The sequence below is a fragment of the Lucilia cuprina genome, chromosome 2 (genome assembly GCF_022045245.1).
Source record: "Lucilia cuprina isolate Lc7/37 chromosome 2, ASM2204524v1, whole genome shotgun sequence".
Classification (NCBI taxonomy): domain Eukaryota; kingdom Metazoa; phylum Arthropoda; class Insecta; order Diptera; family Calliphoridae; genus Lucilia; species Lucilia cuprina.
The window spans coordinates 23,633,520-23,650,907 of NC_060950.1; the positions used below are offsets into that span (position 1 = coordinate 23,633,520).

At 31.5% G+C, this 17,388-nt stretch overlaps 1 protein-coding gene across 3 annotated transcripts in view; it reads left to right on the top strand.

The window, feature by feature from the left end:
* Positions 1-3,020: 3,020 nt before the first annotated feature.
* The window catches only part of LOC124421296, a 105,832-nt gene continuing 91,464 nt past the window's right edge, over positions 3,021-17,388 (top strand). For all 3 annotated transcript variants that reach the window (XR_006941558.1, XR_006941559.1, XM_046956228.1), the window contains exon 1: positions 3,021-3,299. Coding sequence is in view for 1 of the 3 variants with exons in the window: in XM_046956228.1 (XP_046812184.1) it covers positions 3,115-3,299 (185 nt within the window). In the remaining 2 variants the exon portion in view is untranslated. The remainder of the gene's footprint in view (positions 3,300-17,388) is intronic.

The following is a 17,388-nucleotide window of genomic DNA, read 5'->3' on the forward strand; positions in this document are numbered from 1 at the left end:
ACCATTTCCAATAATTTTTAAATTAAATGATCATAAATTAAATGACAATTTTAACATGGGCTTGTCCTACGAGGAAGTCAATCGTCACTCTACACCCTACAAAGAGACAGTAAAAAGACGACTGTCTCCGCTCCCGCTTACAAAGGGGACACTAAAGTGACGACTGTTTTCATTCTCGATTACAAAGGGTACATTCGTGGCGAATGACCCAAAACATTCGAATTACGATCATGCAGGTGGGTAGCTATTAGTGGAAATTACTGTCTTTTTCGTATGCATTGACTCTTTGTCGAACTGCTGGGGACACTTCACATTGTGACACTTTTAAAACAGAAATGTATTGGAAAATTTGGTTAGAATTTAAGAAAGGAACACACTTATCCTTGGACATTATGACACTTTTGAAATTGTCATTATGTCCATGGACATTATGACTCAATTTAGTATGTCAATTTTGTGTAAGGTTTCTGTATAAACAGGAGCTCCGTAGACCAAGTCAAGCCTTAATTAAATGTGGTGGCGTGTCATAATGTCCATAGACGTTATGCCACACTAAATTGAATTATAATGTCCATGGACGTTATGACAATTTCAAAAGTGTCACAATGGATATGAGCAATGGGACATAAAGTCCACGGATTTCAAAGAGTCCATTTATCAAAAAGAGGCTAAAATTAGCGAAGACAGTGTTCGAAATACCCCAGGGCTTGAAACCCCTGCGCCAGGCCGAAGGCCGGCTATCCAGGAAACTTTTTAATAGGAGTCCAAAATGTAACATACACCAAATTAAGGATCGATTCTTTTCGGGATAAAAGTGTCCCTTTCTTAAATTTTAAACAAATTTTCAATACATTTCTGTTTTAAAAGTGTCACAATGTCCATCAATATTATGACATTTTAAAAAAGTGACATAATGTCCATGGTGATATTTTGAAAAAGTGACGTAATGTCCATGGACATTATGTCGATTTATAGTGTGTCATAAGGTCAATGGACAATATGTCTCTGGACATTACGACACGCCACCACTAAATGCTCTGCAGACTGAGATAAAGAAAGATTTGTATAATTAGAAAAAAAAACGTGGAAGTATCACAAGAATAGAGCTGGAGTGGAATTCGTACAGCTTTAGAAGCCGAGCCCAACCAAAGAACACCTAGAGAAGCATGATACTTTAAGAAGGAGAGTGAAATTTTACTGAGAAGAACCTGACTAGAACGCTCCATTTAGATGTAACATAGTCTTGGATTTGATACGATACATGATTGGATACGAAGTATTTACCAAGAAATCTTTTTCTTTTAGCAACTGAATCTAGACAACAGCGCACTCAATGTAACTCCTCTATTTCGGATTATATGTTGGTCTGTGCGTTTCTCATTGAAATAAATTCACTTTTTGATAGAACCTAAGGGAGTTGCTACTGAAATACATTTGGAAATATATACATTCCACTCTGATTTTGAAAACTCTATCAAAATCTGTGTGCGGAGTAATATGGTCCGATGGTTTTTTCAAAATTGCGGGCAACAGACTTAAAATCTGACATGTCTATTAGGGTTATATCTTATATACAATTTAAATTGGCCCTATCATTTCCACATAGATTTAAAAAATTACGGCAACTCACCACTGCCGTATTATGTATCTTACAAGTAGGAACTTCTAGTCCAGTATATGGGCACTTTGCCGTTTCTTAACTTTCACTATGTGGATCTCGAAGAAACTGACTGGCCAGGACATAGTCTAGCGGGAAATAGGCGACACGTAACACCTGATTATGCGACATCATGTCAAATCATTCCAAAGAATGTATGAAGGACATTTGACATCACCAGTTTATATTTCCGGTAGACTAGAGGGACCGGTAGCATATATTTTCCCCGGAATGGCAATCACACCAAGATGGGGTCATTCATCAAGGCAAAATGTCCCCGGGGGCACCTGTATAAGAATGTCAACTTATTCTTTAATTAAAACTAAATTATAATATCTGGAAGGGATACGAAACTTGGTGTTTCCGAAGCCTATTGTAAAATGTTAGATTACAAATGTCATAATTTCAGACATCTAAAAATAAATGACTTTCATCAGGGGGTATTTTAGAACCCCCTATGAATTAAATGAAAATAATCGTATATCTGAAAAACTATTAGAGCTAGATTTTACATGATCTTTCAATGGGGGGCTGGGTACCTCCCATATGTTTTAAATACAAAATATATAGTGTAACGTTTTGCTAACACCCTCCAAAAATGGAAATAGTGTATAAAATATGTGAAATGTATGGAAACAGAAAAAAATAAAATATTATGAGTGAAATAAAAACGTTACGGAATTTTTATTGGAACAAAAAAACAAAAGAAAATAAGGAACAAACAGAACACATAATATGTATGAGAGCTTTAGAACAGTTTTGTTTCTACATATAAATATATTTTTCGGCTTTTTGGTTTGTTGTTTTTGGACAACGAGACAATTTGTCGTTGGTTTTTGTGTCTTGTTTTCTTTTTTTTGTGTGTTTTTTTAGGGTGGCATTTGTATTTTCTGTTTTCGACACCAACAGTTTTCAATCCAAAGCGTTTTGAAACACATTCTCTAGTGGAAAAAACGAATAAAATACGGATGACGGCGGTTTGTTTGGAAATTCTAAACGAAAGAAAAAGCACGAAATTTTCAACAAATACCACAATAGAAAATGTATATACAACTAGTAAATTAAATAAATATTTGCAAATATTCATTTATATGTGTTGTTTAATGAGCAAATTAAGTGTACATAATTCAATCAAAAGTGCTCAATAATTGTCGAAATAATTATATTTCATAAATTCATATACGCGCAGTATAAAATTAAACGAAAATAAAATCAAATCATCTATATTAAAGGCAATGAAAAAAAGCTTATATAAAAATAGTGTAAAATTATAAATAATAAAAATTGTTAATAATTGAAAAAATAAATAAATTGAAAATTTTTAAAATTAAAAAAATTATGCATTCTTAAGTTTGCAACAAGTTTTTTTATAAAAATCTTTAAAAAAGTGCCTTAATTTTAAAAGAAAGTTTTAACAAAATATATTTCTTAGTTTAAAAACATAAATTAGAAAAAATATGTCAAAAAATTACAAGAAACCAAAATTTGTCATTAGTGATGATTTCAATCACAATGACAGCACCACCTCGTTTCAAGAAGATGTTGGACAAACCTACGATTTTGATATGGAAGAGGAACCTGAACGTAGTTCAAAAATCCTAGATGTTATTAATTGGCTGCATCAACGTCATCATCATAATGGGTAAGTTGATGAAAATTGTTTTTAATTATTTTGATTATTTGTTGATTTCAATATAATTTCTATGTGTCTGTGTGTGTTTTTTTTTGTTCCTCATTGTGTAAAACTGTTGGAAGGCCATGATCGTCACATTCACACCCACCTTTGTGTGCTGACTTTCGTTTTTTTTGTAGATTTATTCAAATATTTTGTGTGCTAAATCCAAAATTTTGTATCCAAATCTTAAGTGTTCATAACAAACATATGTAGAGTGAGTGTAAGCAAGAGAGAAAATGTTTTCAATAAAAGTGTGGCAGTGGTGTTTGAAATAATTTTAATGTTTCCGTAAAAAAAACAAAATAAAAATAGCAAGGAGGACAAACATGTAAATCAATTAAAAATTTGTTTAAATACATTAAAAGTGATAATTTATTTAGTTTTTATTTCGATTCTGTTTAATGTTGTAAACAAGGGAAATTATATGGAAATAATGTTAAATACAAATAATTGTTTTAGGGGCCTAGTTTTATAATGTACAAAACGTGCTTAATATAAAATGTTATATCTATGTTGTATATAACAGTTTTATATTGTTATACGTACAGAACAAAAGCTTAAAGTTGTCGTTGGGGTAAAATAGTTTATTACTTTTTAGTAACTAAATATTTACTTTATTGTGTTACTTTCTTTAAAGGTCACATTTCAAACCCATATCATTACGCTTGTCTATTTTTATCACGCAATTACAGGCGGAAATATAATGTTTGTATATCAGCTGTTTAAAATAATGTTAGCTTTATTATTACTCTTTTTTAAATTATTTACAGCTGTGAAAGAATCAACTACAACTTAGACTAAAATTAAGCAATAACAATACTGCCAGATGGACAATAAAAAATCAATATTTGAAATAAGGTCAAAGCTTTAAAAATATGATATGGAAGTTATTGACGTTCTAAAAATTAGTTATACATACATCTACTCTTACATATATACACAGGTTTCCCTTGTGACGTTCTAAACTTAACTAATTTGATTTTTTAAAGACCAAGGATTTTCAGTTTATATTCTATTATATTTGCAAAGATCAACAAATTCAATTTTGACTAAAATGGGAAAACAACAAATGCTGTCGAAAATTTTATGTATAAAATATGCAAAAATATGCTCTAACAAATTGATGCCAAAATTCTTAAAATGGTCTGAAACGTGTAAATAACTTATCTTTGAGTCCATACAACGCACCACAAGAAACATGCATTTGCATATTTTGGTTTCTCTGGTAATGAGTTAGAAAGCTAATAAAAGCTCTTTTCACTACTTCTTCATAAGCATTTTAACTCATTATTTTAACACTGTGATGACATTGAAAGCAAATTTTTAAACGCCCGCTTACCAATAGGCAGTTAAAGAACTACTTGCAATTTCGCTTATAAAGAAGTTGTTGAGTAAGTTGCTTTGTTTTTTAATAGTAAAATAGAGCTAGCATATCAACGACTCCGGTTTGTTAGACAGCTGTTCTACTTACCAAGTAAGATTAGTCCTTATATAATACTAATTTCCTATTAAGGTATTAAGATTTACTTTGAAGTACGGAGATCGTGATTCAAAACTACACTTAATGATTTAAACAATTTATTTTGTTATAAAGTTCTAGATCCATAAAGTTATATCTGTCATTGGTTTTATTGAGAGTTTAGTCTCTAAAAAGTTTACAGCATATTTCTCGATAGATAGATATAAAAAAATACGTTGAAACTTTTATCGAATGATGATATTCTTGTTAAATTGGATTTTCTTGTCTTTTAAACTAATGATTATGCTGAGGATGTTACAGAAGCGGTTGAAAGTCCCTCTTAAGATTGTTAACTGTGGTCTTAGTCTTGTGCTTATCTTTGAGAAATACAAGATTCCAAAATATTATCTTCCTCTTGTAAACTTTATCAAAATCTTCAAAAGCTAAGAATGTTTTGCATATTTGTGGAAAGACCATTCTCACGTACTTGTGAAATTAATCCGTTAGTGGCTTTTAAAGGATATAATCAAGACAATCATGTTTTGGCACTACACTCTCATTAATATAGGATTAGATTTAAGAATTTTGAAATAGGATCTTCAAAAGACTGAGTGATGATTGGTGCTACCACATCAAATATTTAAATATTACTCCCACGTGGGTTAAGACATACAGTCACCATGTTGGGTGTACCAGGCATAGATCTGTGGTAATACTCTCTCGGCTGCCATAAATATATTTTCTATAATATGTTATGATAGATCTTAACACCTTTGTTTCCAAAAGTTTTCATAAATGGATTAGGGTTTAACTGTTTTCCATCTACTATGTTATTATCCAGCTCTTGAAACTTTACGTCTCTCGATGCAAGGGAAGGTTTATAATGTTTTGGTACAATTTGATCTTTAAAAGTACAGTACAGAGTAATTTTTATAATTATATGTAATCATATCACTTTTCTATTGTATTAGTCTTTGGACTAGAATATGGACTATTCCATAGACTAGACCATACACCAATCTAATGTCTAATCTACAGACGAGTATTTTGTCTAGTTTAAAGACTACTCTGTCCTCTAGTCAATAGATAGACAATAGACAGTCTATTGACTTGTCTTATAACCAGACTATTGACAAAATGGTTATGGTTAGGATTCTATAAATCGACTTTCGAATAATCGACTTTTTGTCGAAAAGTCGAAGTCGACTATTTTATTCCAAAAAAGTCGATAGCTCGACTATCGTCTATGAAGAAAGTCGAAAAGTCGACTTTGTAAATAAATGTCGAAAATAGTCGAACATTTTAAAAAAGTGGAAAAAAGTCAAAAACTCTAAAATAGTCGGAAATACCCGAAAAAAGTAAAAACAAGTAAGAAAGTATAGTCGGGCATGGCCGACCATATAATACCGTATACCATGAGTATATTTTTATACCCACCATCAAAAAAGATGGGGGGTATATTGATTTTGTCATTCCGTGTGTAACACATCGAAATATTGCTCTAAGACCCCATAAAGTATATATATTCTGGGACCTCGTAAGATTCTAAGACGATCTAGCCATGTCCGTCCGTCTGTCCGTCTATCCGTCTGTCCGTCTGTCTGTTGTTGGCACGATAGCGTCCACAAAATAAGAGATATTGAGATAAAATTTTCCCAAAATATAGTTTATTAATCAGAAATGTTTGGTATTGAAAATGGGCAAAATCGGTCAACGATTTCACATAGCCCCCATACAACTGTACCTCCCGGAATATTGTATAAATAGCTTCAAATAGTCACAAATTCGTTGTTTATGAAGCAAATACCACAAAATTTCGCATAGGTCAGTTTTTTGACGTCTGAAAAATATTTCTGCATTATGGCGGACATAGGACCATAATTGGCCCTACCCCCCATATAATGTCCCCTTTAGAAAATGACTAAATAGCTGATTACTGGCTTAAGAATGGAAATATAGCGATGAAATTCGACACACATAAGTTTTATGCAAGTCAATATCTCTCAACCAAATTTTATGTATATCGGTCCATAATTGACCCTACCCCCCATATAAGGTCCCCTTCAGAAAATGAGTTTAACGCTCATTACTCTCTTAAAAATACAAGTATAGCGATGAAATTTGCCATAAGTAAGTTTTTTACTAGCCAAAACCTCTCTATGAAATTTTATGTGGATCGGTCCATATTTGACCCTACCCCCCATATAAGGTCCCCTTCAGAAAATGACTTTAACGCTCATTATTGGATTAAAAATGGGAATATAGCCATGAAATTCGACACACATAAGTTTTATGCAAGTCAATATCTCTCAACCAAATTGTATGTATATCGGTCCATAATTTACCCTACCCCCCATATAAGGTCTCCTTCAGAAAATAAGTTTAACGCTCATTACTCTCTTAAAAATAAAAGTATAGCGATGAAATTTGACATAAGTAAGTTTCTTACTAGCCAAAACCTCTCTTACTAGCCAAAACCTCTCTATGAAATTTTATGTGGATCGGTCCATAATTGACCCTACACCCCCCCCATATAAGGTCCCTTCAGAATATGACTTCAACGCTCATTACTCGCTTAAAAATACAAGTATAGCGATGAAATTTGACATATGTAAGTTTCTTACTGGCCAAAAAATTTCTATGAAATTTTATGTGGATCGGTCCATAATTGACCCTACCCCCCATATAAGGTCCCCTTCAAAAAATGACTTTAACGCTCATTACTGGCTTAAACAACCGAATATAGCGATGAAATTTGATGTAAGGAAGTATCTTACCAGCCAAAAATCTTAATGAAATTGTATGTGGATCGGTCCATAATTGACCCTACCCCTCATATAAAGACCCTCCATAAAATTACTATAACGCTCATTACTTGATTAAAAATACGACTAAAGCGATGAAATTTAACAGAAGTAAGTTTTATACTAGCCAAAATCTCTTTACCAAATTTCCCAGAAATAAGTTTTATACTAGGCAATATCTCTCTACTAAATTTTATGTGGATCGGTCCATAGTTGACCCTTCCCCCCATAAGAAGTCCCCCCATAAAATTTTTTAATGCTCATTACTGGCTTAAAAATCGGATTATAGCAATGAAATTACACAGAAGTAAGATTTATACAAGTCAAAATTTACCAAATTTCATGTGGATCGGTTCACAAATGACCCTTCCCCTATATAAGGCCCCCTTCAGAAAACGACTTTAATGTTAATTATGGGCGTAAAAATACGAATATAGCGAAGAAATTTGACATTGACCCTACCCTCCATATGTGGATCGAGCCTTAATTGACCTACCCCCATATAATGTCCCCATCAAAAAAACGTGCAAAACAATAAAAAACGTGTAAAGCGATGAAATTCGATATAAACCTGACCTGTAGGAACTAAGATCGTTCTACAAAATTTTGCGGAGATCGGTCTATAATTGACGCTACCCCCATATAAGGCTCCTTCAGAAAATGACTTTAAAGCTCAGTACTGGCTTAAAAATACTAGTAGATTTATGAAATTTGACATAAACTAGTTTCGTGTAAGCTAATATCTCTATCTCTTTTATAGGAACCGAAATCTCTCTATCGATTTTTATGAGGATCAGTCCCCCATATAAATTCCGCCCCAGAAATGACGCGAACAATACGAATACCGCAATGCAACTCGACATAAAACAATTTTGATTTAAAATCTCACTACCATATTTTATGACTTTAATGCTCCTTAATGGCTTCAAAATACAAGTAGATCGATGAAATTTTAAACAAATAAGGAACAAAAATTTTCCTACAGACTTTTATGAGAATTGGTCCAAATATATATGTATAAATACCCCTACTCGCTATAAAAATTAGCACTATCAATAGTAAAACCCCCATTAATGGACCTCTTTCAAATGTTACCCTGATGTTCTCATTAATATCGATATATAATAATAAAATATTCAAAATATCAAAATTCATTTATATAACAGTGATTTGATGGTGGGTATAAAAGATTCGGCATAGCCGAATATAACACTCTTACTTGTTTTTAAAATTTTTATTTTTTATAAAGAATCTTTTATGTTGAATATTACCATAATTCCAAAATATTTAACAATTTATTGATAAAAAACTAAAATTTCTAAATTTCTAATATGGGCCGGTCCTCGTTAAATTTGGGAAAAGGATATATTTTTAAATAACAGTTAGTTTTGTTGAGTTTCATTGCGATACAAATGGTTACAAGTCAATTTTAGACGTTTAAGACACTTTTTTGAAGGGGGGTTTGTATGGGGGCTAGGGTCAAATGAGAGCCGATCCTTACGATATACTTATATAAAATTTATTTGTGCCAATTTTTAGAGACATAGTAGAATATTTGACATAAAAAGTTCAAATCGGGAGGTACGTTGGATGGGGGCTAGGTGAAATAATGGACCTATTTCGACCATTTTCAATAGGCTTCGTTCCTGTGCTAAAAAACATGTTTGGTCCAAATTTCATCAAATTATCTTGAAAATTGCGGCCTGTACCTTGCGCACAAGATTTACATGGACAGCCAGCCGGACAGACGAACGGACGGACAAGTCTTAATCGACTTAATAATGAATCTGAATCGATCGGTATACTTTAAGGTGGGTATTGGACCAATATTTTTGTATGTTACAAACATCAGCACAAACATATATTACCCTCCCCACTATAGTGGTGTAGGGTATAAAAATAGTCGAAAAAAGACTGTATCTTGGCTAGTCTAATAACCAGCCTATTGACAGAATGGTTATGGTTAGGGTTCTATAAATCGACTTTCGAATAATCAAACAATCGACTTTTTGTCGAAAAAAGTCGAATTTTATTATTTTATTCCAAAATTTTGTTATTTCTTTGTCGCTCAACAAATTCTACTTTGGCTTTGAAAGGGAATTAATAGAACCACTTTAAGCTGTGGTATCTGGCTAAATTTTGTGTTTAAATTCCATTCTTGGTCGATTATGTGCCATCAAATGAAACCAACACTCCGGCAAAGGATTTTAGGCATTCCCGAAGTTTTTGAAAATTATGTTAATAAAGGTTTTGATATTCTCAAGTATTAAGTGGACATTGGGATCCCTTTTGATTCCCAGCTAACCCACTAGAAAACCATATATAAACTTTAGTTGCAGCGATTTTTAGACGATATAAGATAATGTACGCTCAGTATATAATGTTTTAAATATGGAAAAAACTAAGTTTTTTTTTCGAAATTTCAAGTCTCAGATGTCTTCAAACATGTTGTGAACAATTTGTCAGATCAGATTCCTTTAAAAAGTATATTCTAGTCCATGAGTTAAAAATTTGTTTACGTGTGAGGCAAAGATATTAGTCTTCGCACTTAAGATTTAATCACGTAGAATAACGAATGTGCGTGATAACTAAATGATTTTTCACCAAAAATGTGATCGGATATGAAATGGCTAAACGAACTTGCCTGTGGACATCTGGCAACCCTAGTAATGACTCTATTGTTCAAATGTATATACATTTCGACAATTATAATCTTATCTACCCCAATGTCTGCTAAACTTTGATTTTTATTATGACATTAAAACAAATTGTTTTCTTGTGTTACATAATGAATGTTGAATTGACATATTGTGGCCCATATGGTTGCAAGTGCAGGGAAGGTAGTATAACAAGAAAACACGTGTCAAAATTTTAGTCAGAGAAGAACTAAATAATTATTTACTATGCCATATTACATCATAGTAATTAGTTATATTTCTGTTGGCGTTTTTCCTCGTTTCTCCTCTTTTACCCCGCTTCAAAACTCAAAAGAAATTATTCATTAAAAGGCACATTACACACTTAATAGATGTCTAAAGTAAGTGTAGAAATAAATTATTTCTAGAGAATATATATAAAAACAGAATATAAAGTATATAAGTTTTTTGATTGATATATGATTCCTTTATTAACTATCGTCATAAAATCATTGTCATACAGTTGGATTTGCATGTAAGATTTATTTATGTCCATTATGTAAATTGCATTTTCCAGACTCGTTAAGACTTATGTACACGATTTATTAATTAATTATATAGTTACAGTGAGTATTAGTAGACTAGAGATATGAGGTATAGATAAGTCAAATTAGCTTTAGAACTGTAGGATGGTTAAAACTGTGCAAAGCCACCTTCACATGAGCCTTCAAGTATTATCTGTCAAAATTTTGTGTAGAAGAGTATGGATGGGATCGGATACAGAGGGAAAATTCGACAATGGGATTGCTCTCTTCATTTTTTGAAATGATTCAAAATACAAGCAAGTCGCATAAGAACAGGGATATAATGTATTTTTATCTAAACACATACAAAAAAGTGAAACAGCTGTTTCCATCTTACTTTGCTATTGCTTTATACCAATCACTTTATTCTATTTTCTTTTTGTACCCTAGATCTCTTTATTGGAGAGGGGTTTGTGCTGATGTTTGTAACGAAAATATTCGTTCTATACCCACCTTCAAGTATACCAATTGGCTTAGAATCGTTTTCTGAGTCGATTAAGCTATGTCCGTCCGTCTGGCTGGCTGTCCATGTAAATCTTGTGCTCAAGGTAAAGATCGCAATTTTCAAGATAATTGGATTAGCACAAGTGCTTTTTTTTTGCCCAAGGACGAAGCCTATTGAAAATGGTTAAAATCGGTCCACTATTTCGCGTAGCCCCCATATAACCGTACCCACCAAATAGTGCCTTTGGGCTTATAATTAAGTTAAGAGATCTATCTATTATGTCAACAAAAGTCGGCAATACTTATTTTATAGAACATTTAATGACGTTACCGATTTTTGTAATGATCGGGCCTCATTTGACCCTAGCCCCCATACAAACTCCCTTTAAAAAATTACTTAAAGGTCAAAATTCACTTATAAACACAAATAACACTTTTAAATTCTACATAAATAACTGTGAAGTAAACGTGAATTCCTCTACCAACCTTTATAAGGATAGGCCCATATTTTCCCCTACACCCCTTTGAGCCGACTTGTAGAAAATCTCCTTTTTGTCAACAGTAAGTAAAAACATTTCGGAATAAAGTTAAAAAACATATTAAATGCTTTATTTTTTAAAAAATAATCCAAATTTTTAACATACTGATTGGTGTAGGGGATCATATGGTCGGTTATGCCCGACTATACAATGATACTTGTTTGTTATACGTATGTAAAATACGTAAAGTGTGAGTGATCGTGTGAAGGGCCCCTTAACAGATATCAAAATTTTGAAATGATCCGTTGTAGCATTAAAACTCAGTACATTTTTGCTAGTTTGGCCTTTGTTCCATTTAGGCTACTAGAAGTAATACTATTTTTTAGCTCATTATAAATGCAATATGTAATGAAACCATTACACATTGATAGAAAATACAAGCAAGTTGCATTAGATCAGGATGAATAAGTGAAACAGCTGTTTTCATCTTTCTTTGTTATTGTTTTATACTAATCGCTTTACTCTAAAGTGTGATCGTGTGAATGTTTCTAGTATTATAACTTAGTACATTTTTATTGGTTTGTCCTTTGATGAAGGGTATCTCAGGTTCCAGTTAGGCTGCTAGTATACTACTTTTTAACTCATTATAGCTTATTTGTTGCAAACGAAACCAAACAATATAATCACGTGCCATTGTTCAGAATATCTATAGTATTTAAAATGTGCATAAATTAATTAAAAAAACTTAAATGTTTAAAAAGCTTAACGAAAACATATAGAAATTATAATTAAAGAAAATTTAACTGTAATCGTATAATAGTGTGTTTTTTTTTTGTAAAAATAAAATAAATACTTACATATGTACAAACATAAATAAATAGCAGTTTTGTAATTGTTACTAATTTTAAATTACAAGTTCCTGTTAAGTCATTTCCATGCAAAAATTAACTAAACAAATAAATAACAAAAAAATATAAATGAATTCAAAACGAACAAAAAACTAAACATACGTAGTTAATTCAATTTAATTTGAATTAATTAAACGTATAAGTTGACTAAAGTAGAATCTTTTTTAATTTATAATCATTCACAGTACTCACTGTATCATTTACAATACAAATGCATACTACTGTAATCATTAAATATTCTACAAACAAGTTGTGCCAAACAATCGAATAAATTTGTTCATTTGTGGTAATAGTGTTACAACTACAAATACGAAGTTTTCTAAAACCCGTTTAGGTCTTACGTCGTTAACAATGACCGACAAATCTTATCACAATTTCCTCATTTATAAGATTTTCATACAAGATTTTAAGTAAATTGTAGACTTTCAAAACAGTTATTTAAAGGTAAGTTTGTATGATGACTAGGATCAAATAAGGGACAATCATTACAAAAATCGGTGGAGTAATTTATGGCCATTATTCCTAAGAATTTTATACCACCCCCAAGTTATCTGAGTCTTACTCTGATCAGGGTCAAGTCATAGGATCTTTGTAGTTCTACCCACCGTTTCATTGTTCCAAAAGGTCTTATGGTATTCTGTCATCCATATTTTTAATTAAGGTACCACAAGTTCCCTTCCCTTTCGTTGCCAACCACTCGCGAGTGGCCATATAATGTAAACCTTACCTCTGGGAGAGTATTCAGTTAAAGCTTTCTTAAAATCAAATACAATCCAATAGATTTAATTTTAACTAAGTTATGACCAAAAATTCCCAAATCGGTAGGTTCGGTTGTATGGGGCTTGGTGAAATAATAGAACGATTTCGATTTAAACATAATACAAAATTTCAAGGATGATGGACCTATTCGGGGGTTCAGTTGTATGGGAGCTAGGTGAAATAATGGATCGATCTTAACCATTCATCCCTGGGACAAAAGAAGATCATGTACCAAATTTCATTGAATCATTCTTCAAAATTGCGACTTGTAGTTTGATAGCAATGTCTATATGGACAGAGGGACATAACTAAATCGACTTAGAAAAGGATTCTGAGACGATTGGTATACTTTATGGTTGGTAAAGGACCAATATTATTGAGCGTTACAAACATCAGCACAAACCCAATATACCCTCCCCACTAAAGTGGTGTAGGGTATAATTATTATAGTTCGAAATTGGTAATTTAAAAAATTTTCTCATATCAAAGTTATGTTCTTACGGAGACCTTATATGGACAGTAAAGTTAATTATGGCCCGATTCTGCAAATATTTTATAAAAAGGTTATGTATAAAATTAGTTTATGTACTACATACTTTTAAGGCCAACTATAAGCCTGAAAAGGTAGCCGTACATTTCTGGGTACTGAAAGTATATTTTGTGGGTGTTAGCCAAAACAATTTTCATAACATAAAAAAATAAAATATACCAATAGCGAATATTTAGGAATATTTTAGTGTAAAAGATCCTTCAGGTCTGAAACTATAGTGATTTCAACAGACTGGCGGGCATAACTACGTCGTTATAGAATATAATTAGGATCCAGAACATGTTTACTTTTATGAATATATATTAAGATGTGTTATAAATGGAAACAATCGTTTTACTCTTCATGTATGTATTATGATACAGGTCATAACAATTAGTTTCCGATATCCCGATTTCTCGTGCATTTTTCTTTTTATTGAGTTGGAACACTCTTCAAGTAAATGAACAAAATATGTCGAGTATTTATTACTAAAAGTATTTACTACAATCCACAATGACGATTTGTATTAAATTTTTATTTGATTTTGTATTATTTTCGATAATTTAACAATGTCATTAACAATATGATGATATTAAATTATAATAAGTTTTAAGTTTTAATGCATTATTTCTGAGAAATCACAGGTAAATATTAATCGAAAAATCTAAAAATTTTTTATTAAATTGTAATTAAAGAAAATCCCCTACTTTATGAATTTTACAGTTAGAAAACAATCTATCAGATCTGGGGAAATTCTTAAATTGTCCATTTGATCACGAACACGACAACTTAGTAATTGATAACTTATTGTAGGTTTTCGGAATTAAGTAAAATTTTAACAAGATATAAATATTTGCTCATTTTTTATATTTAAGTCCAATTTCCGTTAGTTCGTAAATTTTTGGATGTGCTTTACATACAGTGTAAGTTGTATAGAATTTATAGAATTCTATTAACAGAAGTTACTAGCAAAATTCAAATAACTGCATCAATACGTTACTTCTCTAAAATGCAATTTAAATGATAAATTTATTTTCACTATTATTTACTTATTCGGTCATTTACATCTGTATGAATTTCATTTGAAAGATTTTATTAGCTGTTACGAATCCATATAATAATTAATTTATTTATAAACTATTGTTCAAATAGTTTATATCATTTCTCTTCAAATAGAGAACCCAAAGGCTTTATAAAATCTAACAAAAATATATATAAATATTAACAAAACGTGCAAATTTTTCATTATACTTGTATAACGGGTTGTTTTGTTGTAAATAAAAAAGTGACGTTTAATTGTAAATTCCCAAACTTATTTAAATAATGTATAAATTAAGAATAGTTGTTAATTTATAAGAGAAGTAAACCCCTTTAGTGAGTATTACACAATAAATCAGATATATTATATAAAATTGATTTGTGTTATCTACAAAATAGTATAATAATAAACTAGAAATGCTTATTTGTTCATATTAACTTACATATATACATACGAGTCATTAATATATAAGTCATTTAAAAGCAAGAAATTGAACTGGCCTTTATTACTTATATTATAAACATTGCATAAGAATGTGTCAAAACTTCAGGCTGCTTGATATATGTATGTTATAATCTCGTGCAAGAGAGTTATAGTTCCTGTCTGAAGTACTAAAGAAAGGGCGACTGTATCGTCCGCCCACATAATAAACAAGACTATATATACGACTATGGGCTAGATTAAAGACTAGACTATAGTCCAGACTATAGACTAGATTATAAGTATACCATAATGTAAACAAAAGTATACACCATGCTAGACTATACCATAGACTAGACTAGTTACTAGACTTTAGACTAAACTATAGACTATAGACCAGACTATAAACTATAGACAAGACTTTAGATTAGACTACATACTAGACTATAGACTCGATTATAAAGTAGATAATAACTAGAATAAAGACTAGACAATAGATAGACTATAGACAAGATTATTGACTAGAGTAGACCATAGACTAGACCATATGCTACATCATAGACTAGACTATAAGCTATATTATAGACTAGACTATAGACTAGACTATAGACTAGACTATAAACTAGACTATAGACTAGACTATAGACTAGACTATAAACTAGACTATAGACTAGACTATAGACTAGACTATGGACTAGACTATAGACTAGACTATAGACTAGACTATTGACTAGACTATAGACTAGACTATTGACTAGACTATAGACTAGACTATTGACTGGAATATAGACTAGACTATATACTAGACTAGACTATAGACTAGACTATAACTTATATTGTAGACTAGACTATAGACTAGACTATAGACTAGACTATAGACTAGACTATAGACTAGACTATAGACTAGACTATAGACTAGACTATAGACTAGACTATAGACTAGACTATAGACTAGACTATAGACTAGACTATAGACTAGACTATAGACTAGACTATAGACTAGACTATAGACTAGACTATAGACTAGACTATAGACTAGACTATAGACTAGACTATAGACTAGACTATAGACTAGACTATAGACTAGACTATAGACTAGACTATAGACTAGACTATAGACTAGACTATAGACTAGACTATAGACTAGACTATAGACTAGACTATAGACTAGACTATAGACTAGACTATAGACTAGACTATAGACTAGACTATAGACTAGACTATAGACTAGACTATAGACTAGACTATAGACTAGACTATAGACTAGACTATAGACTAGACTATAGACTAGACTATAGACTAGACTATAGACTAGACTATAGACTAGACTATAGACTAGACTATAGACTAGACTATAGACTAGACTATAGACTAGACTATAGACTAGACTATAGACTAGACTATAGACTAGACTATAGACTAGACTATAGACTAGACTATAGACTAGACTATAGACTAGACTATAGACTAGACTATAGACTAGACTATAGACTAGACTATAGACTAGACTATAGACTAGACTATAGACTAGACTATAGACTAGACTATAGACTAGACTATAGACTAGACTATAGACTAGACTATAGACTAGACTATAGACTAGACTATAGACTAGACTATAGACTAGACTATAGACTAGACTATAGACTAGACTATAGACTAGACTATAGACTAGACTATAGACTAGACTATAGACTAGACTATAGACTAGACTATAGACTAGACTATAGACTAGACTATAGACTAGACTATAGACTAGACTATAGACTAGACTATAGACTAGACTATAGACTAGACTATAGACTAGACTATAGACTAGACTATAGACTAGACTATAGACTAGACTATAGACTAGACTATAGACTAGACTATAGACTAGACTATAGACTAGACTATAGACTAGACTATAGACTAGACTATAGACTAGACTATAGACTAGACTATAGACTAGACTATAGACTAGACTATAGACTAGACTATAGACTAGACTATAGA